The 12,120-nt window shown below is 44.7% G+C and overlaps 1 protein-coding gene across 2 annotated transcripts in view; it reads right to left on the reverse strand.

Moving 5' to 3' along the window:
• Nucleotides 1–12,120, reverse strand: part of GRB10 (growth factor receptor bound protein 10) — a 148,500-nt gene that overhangs the window by 46,380 nt on the left and 90,000 nt on the right. For both annotated transcript variants that reach the window (XM_075022693.1, XM_075022692.1), the window contains exon 5: nucleotides 9,822–9,963. In XM_075022693.1, coding sequence (XP_074878794.1) covers nucleotides 9,822–9,963 — 142 coding nt within the window. The remainder of the gene's footprint in view (nucleotides 1–9,821; nucleotides 9,964–12,120) is intronic.

Raw genomic sequence — 12,120 nt, forward strand, 5'->3', positions numbered from 1 at the left:
ATTTGCATGACTAGATGCTGTTATTCCTGTAACATTAGTTTTCAGTTCTTTGCCTAATGAAGAGGAGGGTGATCTTTATATATTTAATGTCTATTTCTTTTCAAGCTGCTCCATAAGTCCATTACAAGGTGTCTGACAGTATTTGCAAGTAATCTTTTGATCTTTTCCTATATATATTTTTTTTTATATATATATATATACACGGACACACATATTCTTGAAGCACTTAAACGTAACACTACTCTGGAGTTTGGGACAACTCAGTAAAGAGCATTCATAACCTGAAGCACAACAGGTATTTTTCAGTGCTAAAACTGTGTCCCTGATACCTGACACTGACCAAAGATCCTGTCTATAGCTTGGTCTACATAACCGAGTACTTGGGGAATGGGAATTGCTGCAAACATCTGTAAAGCTATTTGTAAGGTCTAGAAATACCGTGGTTGGCTTGCTTTCAGTAGATTTTAGTGAGCAATAGGGAAAATAAGCGTGACCAGCAAAAGTATGACAAGCAAGTTACTTCAGAGTAATTAGCTGCTCTTAACAGTTTGCAGGCAAGGACAAGCTCAAAAACAGCTCACAGAAGCCCAAGGGCAAATTGTTAAATTAAATCCTGGTGTTTTACTATCAGGACGCTGTTGTTTAGCTTCGAATACTCTTTTCCATAATGTTTTGCACCTTATTTGGTTCTTTAGGGGTTTAAGTAATGTTTTTTCCTTAGGGGCGGCTTGTTCCTATTCTTGTTACCTACTCCGGTAAGGATGGCAGGGAAACGTGATTTTTAAAGGCGAACCTAAAAGGCAAGAGGAGGCACACGTGCGAGGTCACGACACGGCGAGGCAGCCAACCTTCCCCCGTGGCTGCAGGGCACAGGCATCGGGGCTGGCACCCCAAGCCGTCTCCCGGCGCTGCGGAGCACGCTGCGGCGAGCCCCACGGAGCAACGCTGCGGCGAGCCCCATGGAGCAACGCTGCGGCGAGCCCCGTGCCTCCTGCAATGCTGCAGCGAGCCCCGTGCCTCCTGCAACGCCGCGGGCCGTTCGGCAAGCGCCAGGCGGGCACGGTGTTCCTGGAGGTTTGGATGGGCGCACACCGGTGACATCGGGGGGGCACGGGGTCAAGCGGCGACCTCGTAGTCCGTATCTAAATATCCCCCAAAAGCAGGGAAGTTCCTTGCTCTGGCCAGACAAGGATCTAGGCAGATAAAAGGGGTGGCTGGAAAGATCTGGGTGCTTTAAAGTGGCACCTGTTTGGTGGGAAACAAAAGCAGCTTTTAAAGGTCTCTCCCACTTGCACCCCCTTTTCTCCATAAAAACCTGCAGAACAGTTGCTGCTTTGCTGTTAATGAAATTTCACTGATAGGAAGTCTGCTGAGACAAAGTTGCTTTAGCCACGCTCCTGGGAAACATCCCATGCTCAACACGGGATCTCACATCCAAACTCCCAGCTGATAGTCAATCCATTTTGCTTCCGATTGCTATTCATTTCCTCCTCAGCCACGGAGAAAAATGAAACACCTATGGCATGAAGCATAACAAAGATATTTCCAACCCTGTCAGTTCCCGAAATGCAGCAGGAGAAACCGGCTCCAGTAATCCTGGCAGCAGCAGGGTCTACCACCGGAGAGAATAAGCAATCCTAATAGCCAACAGAGAAACATGACATGTAGCTCTTATCAGTCAGTGATGGCTTGCCTTTTAACAAGTCCAGATTCAACTCGCTTTTGTGTAAGTTTTGTAAATGATGTTCAGATTACAGCCAGGCTGAAGCAAAGATTGAAGGTGCTCACTTTAATTAAACAAAATCACTTTTTAGTACAGTAATTCTGCACTCCTACTAGGAGAAAGAATAATACAGTAAGAATTTGGTACCAATAAGGAGACTATAAATCAAGAGCACAGAGAATTGAAACTCATCCCACAATGATTTAATTAACTCAGCGGTATTCTTCTAATGCAAAAATGTTATTAAATTCCAACTAACATCCCCTCTGTTTAGGAAATGTAACAAAACCGTATCTGCAAGCTCTGGGGCGATGCACGAACATTCCATTACCACACCAATGAACCCGCAAGTTCATTCTTCCCCGGTGCGTCCAGACACAAACACCACCTAAGCAAAGACAGACATTTCAAACAGACTTCCACTTCGGACGTGGGCACAGTTCACTGTCCAGGTAATCATGGCAAGCCCAAAGAAGCCTTTTTCCTGCTGTGAATGAACAGCATTACTCCTGATACTTAAGCAACCACTGCGCTGAGGGTTTGGAAACGAACAAACTAAACGCTGGCTTTGCCTTCCGTCCCTAGAAGCGAGTGCCAGCGGGTGAGCAAAAAACCTGGGCATCTTCCCAGCCCTGCGCTAGGTACGTCCACAGCACCCACGGGGGTCAGCCCCAGCTGCCAGCCCAGCCCCGTAAGGGCTGCCTCGGCTCACCTCAGAAAGGACCTCGGGCTCGACTCGCTGCGGATTGCCGGCAACAACACGGTGCCACGTCGGATACGCAGCGGAGGCTCGCACCTACGAGTTGGTGCTTTCTTGCATCTGTCCTACTGGGTAGTGGGGTCCAACAAGGTTTCTTATCCAAAACGCCTGAAGTTGACGAGAACTCACACCTTGAGTCCAGACAGCACTGACGGCAAGGAGAGCTGAGACTCAGCATAGCTATTTGCGCTATGTTGAGTCACTCCTTAAAGGCTGTCAGTATAAAATTATGACATCTCTGATTAATCTCCACCATTCACTTACGGTATAATTACAATCATTCAATACAGTTCTGGGTTTTTTTTAATCCCCTACTGCACTGATGTTTACACCCAAACCCACTCCTGCCTGCCTTGCCAGGCACAGAGAGAATTAGAATTTCTCTCACGTTACGTTTTCCCGTTTTTCCCCGCACTCTCAGCCCAATAGCTTCTCAATTCTGTCAATTCCTGATCAAAGCATAGAACAGCTAAGTTACATTGTCACTGTGCCATTAATAAAGCACAGCAAGAGCAACGCTGCACAACAAAAACGTGCAAGGGCATGCGTAACCAAGATGCACGCGCAAAAATCTGGTGTGAATAGGCTAATGCAAAGCTACCGCAGCATATGCTACAGACCGCTCGGTATTTATACAAGGCAGTCCTAAAGGTTAATTGCAACGGCATTACTGCCATAAAACAGCTTTTTAAAACGACTGCAAGCACTACTGTGTGGCTGAGCACCCGGCGGGGCTCCCAGCGTGCGTGCCGCAGGGCAGGTTTGGGTCCGGCCGGCCCCGTCCCGCAGAGCGTGCCGGACCACCCTCGGCCAGGCGCCGCGTCCCCCGGCGCGCTGCCGCGGGTCCTGAGCGCGCAGCCCTCCTCCCAGCACGCTCCTGCTGCCGGAGCATCGCTTCGGAGCATCGCTTACGGGTCGGGAGCCAAAACGCTCCCGGGAGCGGGGCCAGGTCTGTGTCGTTAAAAACAAAAAAAATCCCAACAAATAACATACTTTTGGGTTTGAGCGCGAGATGCCCTTAGTGTTTCCAGTAATTCACGTTGGGACTGTAACTACTGTTCTGGCACTTTCTGAAAGCAAGAAGGAAGAGGTTCCTCCCCTTCTACCACCAAGCTTCTCGCTGTAACAGGCGCGAGGGAGGAGGAACGGCAGCTCTGACTCCGTGCGGATGCCGGTCCCTGGCAGACCGCGCGCGGCTCCGGCTGAAGAGCCTGCAGACCCACCGACCACCCAGCGCTAACGGCGCGGAGGGCTGCCTCTCCTTAGCGTAGTCCAGCAGACTCGTTAGTCTTTAGTTCTTCGTTACTCTCTTCTTCAGTAACGAGCAAATGAGACTTTCAAAACCGTGCAAGATCACCCCCCCCCCCCCCCGCCCCGATTTCTTCAGGAGTAATGGGACAACACGTTTGCGTGACACAGGGGACAAGTAATGCAACGTCTTTCCTGCACTGTCCATCAAATTTAGCTCATTTAGCTCGGGAAAGCGTTATTTCTCCAAATGAGAGAGGGGCACCCAGGGAAGCACAAGGCCTGTTTTCATACAGTTAGATCACAGCCCCGCAGAGGAAGCCTGATCTTCCCCAATTTTTCCAAACACAATCGCAACTTTCTTAAAAAAAGGCATCCGAGTTAAACATGCCACAGAGCAATCTATGTGTGTTTTATTTATTTAGCTCAAGAGCCTTGCTTCAAAGAAAGATTTGAGAGAAACAACATGATATATCATGGCAGATACCCATGAAAACCGGTATTTTAAAGTTGGGCCAAAGGGAGTGCCTGGACCTGGATCTAAGGAATTGTCCAGATTAATCCAGCTACAGGATTTGGCCTGTTTAGAGAAGTAAAATCCTGTTGACTCAACCTCATGTCTGCACTTTTTTCAAAATGTCTTGTTGCTAAAGGTTATTCGACTGCAGGATTAAGTACAAAATTTGCTGTCACACCTGCAAAATCTAACTTAGTACATAAAGTTTTCATTATACAAAAGTTTGTATTTTTATACAGCTGCTCTTCCAGAAATCAACATTCTTGTCTTCAAAAGAGCCAGTATAAAAGTTCTTTGGGAAGAAAAAATAAAAAAATGTGCATCATAACATGTAATTAAAATAATTAAAACTAAGAAGTCTCTTTACAGGAGTTCCTTTGAAGGGTAACTAAATCTGGAAAAAAGAATGGCATTAATTCATACCCATTTGTGAATTTAATTTGCTAGAAGAGAGTAAATAATTTTGGTACATCAAACTGCTATTTGGAAGTTTGCCTGGGCTGTATAGAGGGGGGATGTGAGAAATTTGCCCTATTTTTACAGTTGAAAGCTTCATTGACTCACACAAGATACTTTAGCCTAATATCCTGTGGCATTGCAGTGACCTAGATGTAATTATTGCATGCTTTTTCCAAAATATTTGTACACAACCAGAAATTATAACCTAAGTTACCAACCAGTTCTTAGTTTATACCAGCAACACAAAGATGGACTTCAATTAGCGGTAACCTAGCTGTCTGATGTTTTTAGCAATCTTTTGGACAAATGTTTGGTCTTGGTTTGGTGTAATTTTCTGGTTTCCATTTTCCTTAGACAAACATATTTATCCTGTTAAGCAAATGATGCTTTAAAAACTTTCAGCTGTCCCTTCTCCCAGCCCGCAATCACTGTCCCCACCAGATGTGGGGTGATCTCGTGTTTGTAGGTGCGCATGCATCTTACGAACAAAGATGTGGGGGGAAAGGGGGGGGGAAAAAAAATCAAATGGTCTTGCAATGCCCCATGGTGTCACCCAGAAAATGTCCTTCCTGCTCCCACCTTTACCTGCCCTTCCCAGCACAGAAAGCGGGAGCGCTTACATGCTCACAGGGGTCTGCTGAAGTTTGTCCCGCTCGCAGTTGGGCTCCGTGGTGAGAGGCAGACGGGCAGTACTTTGAGGACAGGGAGGCACAAGATGAAGAAGGCAACGCTTGGGCACGCGCTGATCGTCAGCCTCCTCCTGCCCAAGCTCATGGACAATGCTGCTCTTGACTCAAGAACTTAGAGAGCTCCTTGGCAGCTATTGCTTGAAGGGTCACGCCTTCTCCAAACACAAGACCTCTGGGGTGTCTCGCTCACCACGCCAGTAGTAGCTACTGACTCAACAGCACAGCTAGTTGGTACTTTTTGCCCAGGTACTGGGCAACCACCTGGTTGACCACATTACTCAAACTTCAGTGGTGCCAATTTTTACAGAACCATGGGCCGTTCACTATCAACAGGTTGACATCTAACATTTCTCACTGTAAAACTTAGTTCAAAGTGGGCTGTTTCCACCTGCAGAACTGCTGAACTCCCAAGGAGCATATACCTGTTTAATTACAAGTCATTTCTTCACCTCTACCGCCAGATGTGTTTGGTCACACAACTGTATAAGCCCAGACCCCACCACTGTGGAGGTTGCCCAGTGCAGGACAGCCTTTGAAATGTAACCTAAAGGTTCACAGTTATTTCTCTTCTAAGTCTTTTAGTACTAAATTATGTGTCAGTTACTCAACCTGCCTATGTGCTTAAAAAAAAAGCATCTACAAAATCTTTTAATTTAGACTTTTTTCTAAACCAGAAAAGATTATCCAGAGTCAAATAAAAAACCCCAAAATCTTCAATGATTTCAGTAAGCTGGTTTTCCTCCCAGATTGATATATCGATGCTCCCATTAAATGACTATCCCATTTGCCTACACATGCTTTTAGTTTTGTGCTAGTACAGAAGACCCGTTATTTCTCACTGTTCTCTGTCTTCTGGGGAGCAGCTGCAGTATGCTCCTGCAGCCATCAGCTTTAAAAGCAGTATTCAGTGCCTGATTGACAGCAGAGCTAGAGGTGGCATACTGCTTCCTGCTGTGGAGAAATCGGTACCATTACCCAGCAGATCTCAGAAAATACATCAGAAAAAGAAATTAATCCTGATATGTGCACTTTTTTGAGTAAGATAAAGAAAATGCTTCATCATCATGAGAAAACAAAAAAATCTACTGCAAAAAAAGTAAAAAAGGTTTACTACAGCTATTTTTCATTGCTTTATGGCTTTTACCTTTCTTTGCTGAGCCAAGAAAGAGCATGAAACAAAAGCAGAGCAATGCATAAGCGATGTTGCAAACTGCTTATTAAAAAAGCAGTGGCAACTGCATGAAAAAAATAAGGAAAAGGATCAGAAGCATCTTAACAAGAAATGTATGTCTTAAGCTCCAGCTACATGAATTAAATTTTGCATATGAGAAAAGACAACGTCCATTTTTTCAGCTACAAATATAATTCAAGCTTTATGACCTGAAAGCTCCTTTACTCGCTCTTTCATTCACACATGCATCCTTTTCCTATAGGGAACAATGTAACGGGAAGAAGTTTTAATTTAGCAAAACTTGAACGAGCTGGCATTTCTTTATGCCCAAGGTTTGGCAGTATGTCATGAGACCCTTCTGTGTTTAACATGACCAGTTCTTGAAATTCCTCTTGCATAACCACTACTAGGTTTTGTCATTGCAGAGCTGCATTTTAAAATTATTTAAAAATAAGATTGAGTTGTTCCATGAGAAACAATGCTAATGACATTTCGTTTCTTACAAAGTCGTACCAGACATCCCAGCTTCACACAGTCAGCAAACGAAATATGCGCTCCTTTCCGAAATCCCCTAAGACTACATTAACCCGGGTCCCTCTCAGTCCCCGGGATACCAGCCGACCAAAGGCAATGTTTCCTCCGTGCCATGCGTGTGCTGCGATGCCCTGCGTGTGCTGTGATGCCCTGCGTGATCGGAGCTGCAGCACTGCCGGCTGGAACTGCTATTTGCCTATTTACCCGCAAATGCTCGAGAGGCACGAAGGGAATTACTTTTCACTAACACCTCATATATCCCGTGTAATCAGAATGGCTCATTCCAATCTCCAGTGTTAATCCTTGTTTACAGTCTGCAAGCAGAGAACCTGAACTGTAAGCATCATTATGTTTAACCGTGGCTTGCATTTTATGTTGTATTTATATTTTTCTTAAAACGCAGCTCATTTTCACTAACTGCCAGCCATTAAAATGTGCTGTTGCAGTCCTTTAAGCTCATCACTTAATTTTGTTATCCAGTAGTTTATATTGTATCTACGGACATTTATCTAAGCAAGATCATGTCCTAAAATAATTTATTCAACTTCCCAAACTTTAGATTTTTTTAATGGGATGAAGTCAGAAAGATGTATAGCATTTCTTAAGTTACTCATTTTTTACTCATGATGTTTAGCAGACTCTACTGAAGGGAACTAGAACTGGATTAAACACAACTAACATCCTATGAGGAGGCTGAACAGACTATTTTGTTATCCAACAACACTCCATGTTTAGAGTTGAGGTATTAAAGTATTCTTCCTTCATGAATAAACTCAACCTACTCTTTTTTTTCTTACTTTTGTCCATCAATACTTTAAAACTAGAGGGTTTTTTTCAGTTCTGTTCCTCTATTCCTTCATTAAAGAGAGGAAAATAACTCATTAGAGAGGAAAACAACTCCTTCCTATCCTTCCCTCACCCCGAGCCAGTGTTTCTCATCCACCTCCAATCAGTCAATAAACTGAAACGAACGGTATATCTGCATCTACAGAAGCAGCCACTATTGTCCAACATGCTTTACCTCCTCATCTCATACCCTAAAAGGTTTTACCACTGTAATGGATTGTCTTTGATTAAAAACTTCAGCAGCAAGCATATCTATGCAATATAAATATTTATTTCATTTTAGGCTTTCAAAAGGCTTGTCAAAACTTTATAATTTTTTAACAAAATTATTCTGCCTAATTTTAAAGTAAAATTTAGGGAAAAAAAATCTACTTTTATTCTGTTTCATAGCCATCTTCTTACGTACATTAAAAGATTGTTTACTTTTATATTTACGTGCTGTTCAACCACTAGTTTCTAAACTCCATCGAAAACTGACACACAGATCATTTAGGGTTCTTAAGGCTTTACAGAGCCACCTTTGGGGTGGCTTGGTCAATTTGAGTACAACATAAAGCTAAAAGCCAAAGAATCCCCGAACCCGGGGAGTATTTGGTACAGTGACGGCAGGTTCGTCAGCCACTTCAGCGTGTCTCAGAGGCAGCTATGCCGCTGGGACGCGCCGGGAGGCAGAACTGCCCCTTCCCTGTGCCGTCTCTCCCCAGAGTCAGATGAGCACTGCCCTGCCAAAACAGCCTCTCCGCTTAGCCGGTACCCCGGCTTCTGATGAGGTCCTGCTAAATCCCCGACAGCATGACTCGATTTTTCCCTAGGGCATTATTTGGTTAGCTGTCTGTCTGGTACGTACAAGAAGTACAGCGAAACCAATGAAGATGCACTGTGTCTTTCAAGAAAGCGGACTGCTGTTTATGGCGATGCAAAGCAATACAGACGATGCGAGGGCGTACATTAGGGTCTACTGCCTGTAGCTGAACTGTCCACCCGAACCCTTTTATCAGTCAGAGCAGATGTAGGAGCTACTTACAAACTAACTGAGCAGTGATACAGAACTTCATCGTATTTTTGGGTACTGAAGCACAGAACTGTTCTAAGCCAACAGTCAGTAAGAGCGACCTATCTTTTCATCCCCACGCAAGTCAGCACAGTTTACAAAACAAAGGTTTTTGAGCCCAACCTTATTCTTTAACCATGCTCAAGGACTGATAGAAAACAGGATGGTCATTTCTCAGAAAGTGGAATACAATAGAAAAGAAAAACTGTTTGCAGTGTCACTGAGGTTATCACTCTGGACTACGTGAGAGCTCGGTCTGTGCTGTCTTCACTGCCAACAACCCAGAGACACACCCAGCTTTCCGTGGGACAGTGCTCCCCTTAAGCCCCATTACAAGGAGCTGTGCCTAGTTACATGCTCTAAAAACATTGCTTTCCTTTTTGAGCAGCTTCATGAAGTTCAGCAAAATAAAGCAGCACCACGTCCTTAAAGAAAACAACTGTTCAGTGTCCTTGTGGCACCTAGAATATGTAGTATAACACACACGGATCCTCGTCCAACTCAAAGCTAATTAACTTGACTTCTGAATTAAGTCATTACCTTGGATAACAAAATCCGGAAGGTGTTAGGCATTACTGCTTCACTCACAACAGGCACGTATCTGAAAGAGACTTGCTTTATTTTTACACTTCATTCTTACAAACCTTTTAAAAAGGTCTGAAGCCTGTCTGAAGACACTCTCTCGGCCAGCGCTGCCCTACTCACAGACAAAGCCTACAAGTGTTTCTACTTATCTTAAAACTCTCTTTCTGCCTTCAAAATGAAACAGTCCACTGCTGGTTCCAACGCGAATGGATGACCCAAAGCTTTGTCCCATACTCACATGCTTACTAGCAGGTTGACTCTGAGGTAAAGATCCAGGGGCCAGCACTGGAGAGCTTGCGGGGCTACAAAGTTCTGGGAAGGGATTTGGGATGGCCGGCAAAGATGATGTTCTGAATTGCTGTTCTTCTTCTTGAAGACGCCTATAAACACAGAAGCACTAAGCATTAAGAGGAGCAAACTGGCATCACTAGACCTGGATCTCCTGCCCCACCATTTGTGATAATGATACTAAAGAAAAGGAATCAAAACCACTCTTTTTCTAAGCAGCTACCATACAGTTATGGCAACTGCAAGCACAAAGTAGGTAACCGCATGTGAAAAATGACCAGCCAGGCAGCTATTCTTGTTTTGTTGCTTGTAACTTGATTACTTGGGTGAGTAACCGAGGTAACTGTGCACATAAAGTACATAGAAATATCTGTCTGTACTTGCTGTTGTAAGCACTAGCTTACAAGCTTGAGCTCTGTGCGCCAGAGAGTCAGTTAAGCTCTTCCAAACCAATGTGAAAGAGGACAACACAATGGCAGTCACTTGGAGCCAAATTCCACACGGATCTGCAGATGAAGGCGTACCCCTGTGAAGCCTCTGAGGCTGACTTTACCCCGGTAAAGCTGAGACCGAAACCAATATTGTCACCTCATTACAATACCAGATTCCATCTCCAAGCAACTTGGCATCTCCCGGAGAAATGGAAATGCAAAGACTCAGCTTGAGCAATAAACTGCAATTACACCCTCCCACCTTGTGCTAGCTGAAGGGTGACTGTTCAGACGGATCTGCGTCTCCTGCGATACGCCTCACGAGCCTACGTAGGACCAACAGAGCTTCCACTTCCAGTTTGTAACGCACCTGTACCGCCCACAGCAGCAAAAGGAAAACTAAAGCCTACCAGTTGCCACCGAAAAAGCTCGAAAAGACGTGGGACCTGTTGATGGCCACGCAGAGTGCTTTCGGCTTCCCTACTGCTAGGGGACCTCCAGCCAGGACAGGACCCACTGGGTGACCCTGAAGCAGGCTGGCCTGCAACGCCTTTGCAGAAGGCACCATCTAGTGGCAATCCTGGAAGTTTCCAGAGACACTCAACCCGCTCCTGGATTTGAAATGCAAACCGTTAAAAACTCAGTTTGCTCTCGCTTCTTCCCCATGCCTTCAGCAAGCAAAGCCTTCTTATGAGAGCCGGCGGGGAGACAACCGCCGGGTTTGCCTCTGGCAGCGCGTCCCGCTCGGGGCACGCTCGCTGGCTCTGCCCGTGCCAGGACCCGGGGGCTGGTAGAATAACGCACTGGGAAATCTGCTCCGCAGGTAACTCTACCCTGCAATTTACTTGCCTTGGTGTTCCACGAACGAGCCTTACAGATTTGGGGTTTTGCTATAAATAGGAGGTTCCGACCATAACTATGAGCCATGCAAACAACGACTTGACCTGCTTGATTTTTTTTGTGCTGCCCGTGTACTTCCCTTTTGTACTTCCCTACAGCATAGGGGAAAGGACGGTGCAAGATCTCTTCAGCCCAGCAGACTCGTCGTACCAGCAGCTGTGTAATAGTGCTGTGTATTGCAAGTTTTTGACTGACCTCCATTACAAGAAGTGGAACTACAGACTCAACACAATTAGAAAGGTGTGGTCTTCTTAAAATGAAAATTCACTATGCTGTGCTCTGCTCTGCCTATACTGCTGCAGTGCATCATTTACTTCATGGCTGATACACACGTAAAACTGTGCTCTTAAGAGAATTACCAGGGTCAACCATTCTGTTCTGGCTGCAAAAAAGACACAGCCATCCCCCTCTGCGGGAAAGGGCTCTAGATAACCCTGAATGAAAGTTTCGCCATTATTTTCTTTAACAATAAACACACAACGTTCTTGTGCATATGGAAGTACAGAGTTCAGAAAGGCAGAGTGTTCTCAAAAAAGAGTTGCTAAGTTTTGGAGTGCCAAAAACAGTTTAAATGAAGTGTTCTGACTGAGATATTTACAAAACATCGACAGTTATCGTACTCTAGAGTGCATTTTCTTGTACAGCCCTATTAAAAGTTAAACATGAAATACTTGTAAAAATGATTGCATCATTAGCTGATTTGGTTGTATTGCAGTTACTGCATACTACCCATTCATATAGGAAAGCTGCCTGTCTTAAGAATACCATTCCTATAGGAAATACATCAGTGTAAAGAATCAGGAGCAACTGGGTTTTTCTTTTTTTTATTATTATTACTTTGCACTTCTTTCAGAGAAGACACTGTTAACTAGAAGGAAAGGAAAACTCCAAATCTTTCCAATTCAGGCAATTTACCAG

Source organism: Buteo buteo, chromosome 3, assembly GCF_964188355.1.
Source record: "Buteo buteo chromosome 3, bButBut1.hap1.1, whole genome shotgun sequence".
In the NCBI taxonomy this organism is placed as follows: Eukaryota; Metazoa; Chordata; class Aves; order Accipitriformes; family Accipitridae; genus Buteo; species Buteo buteo.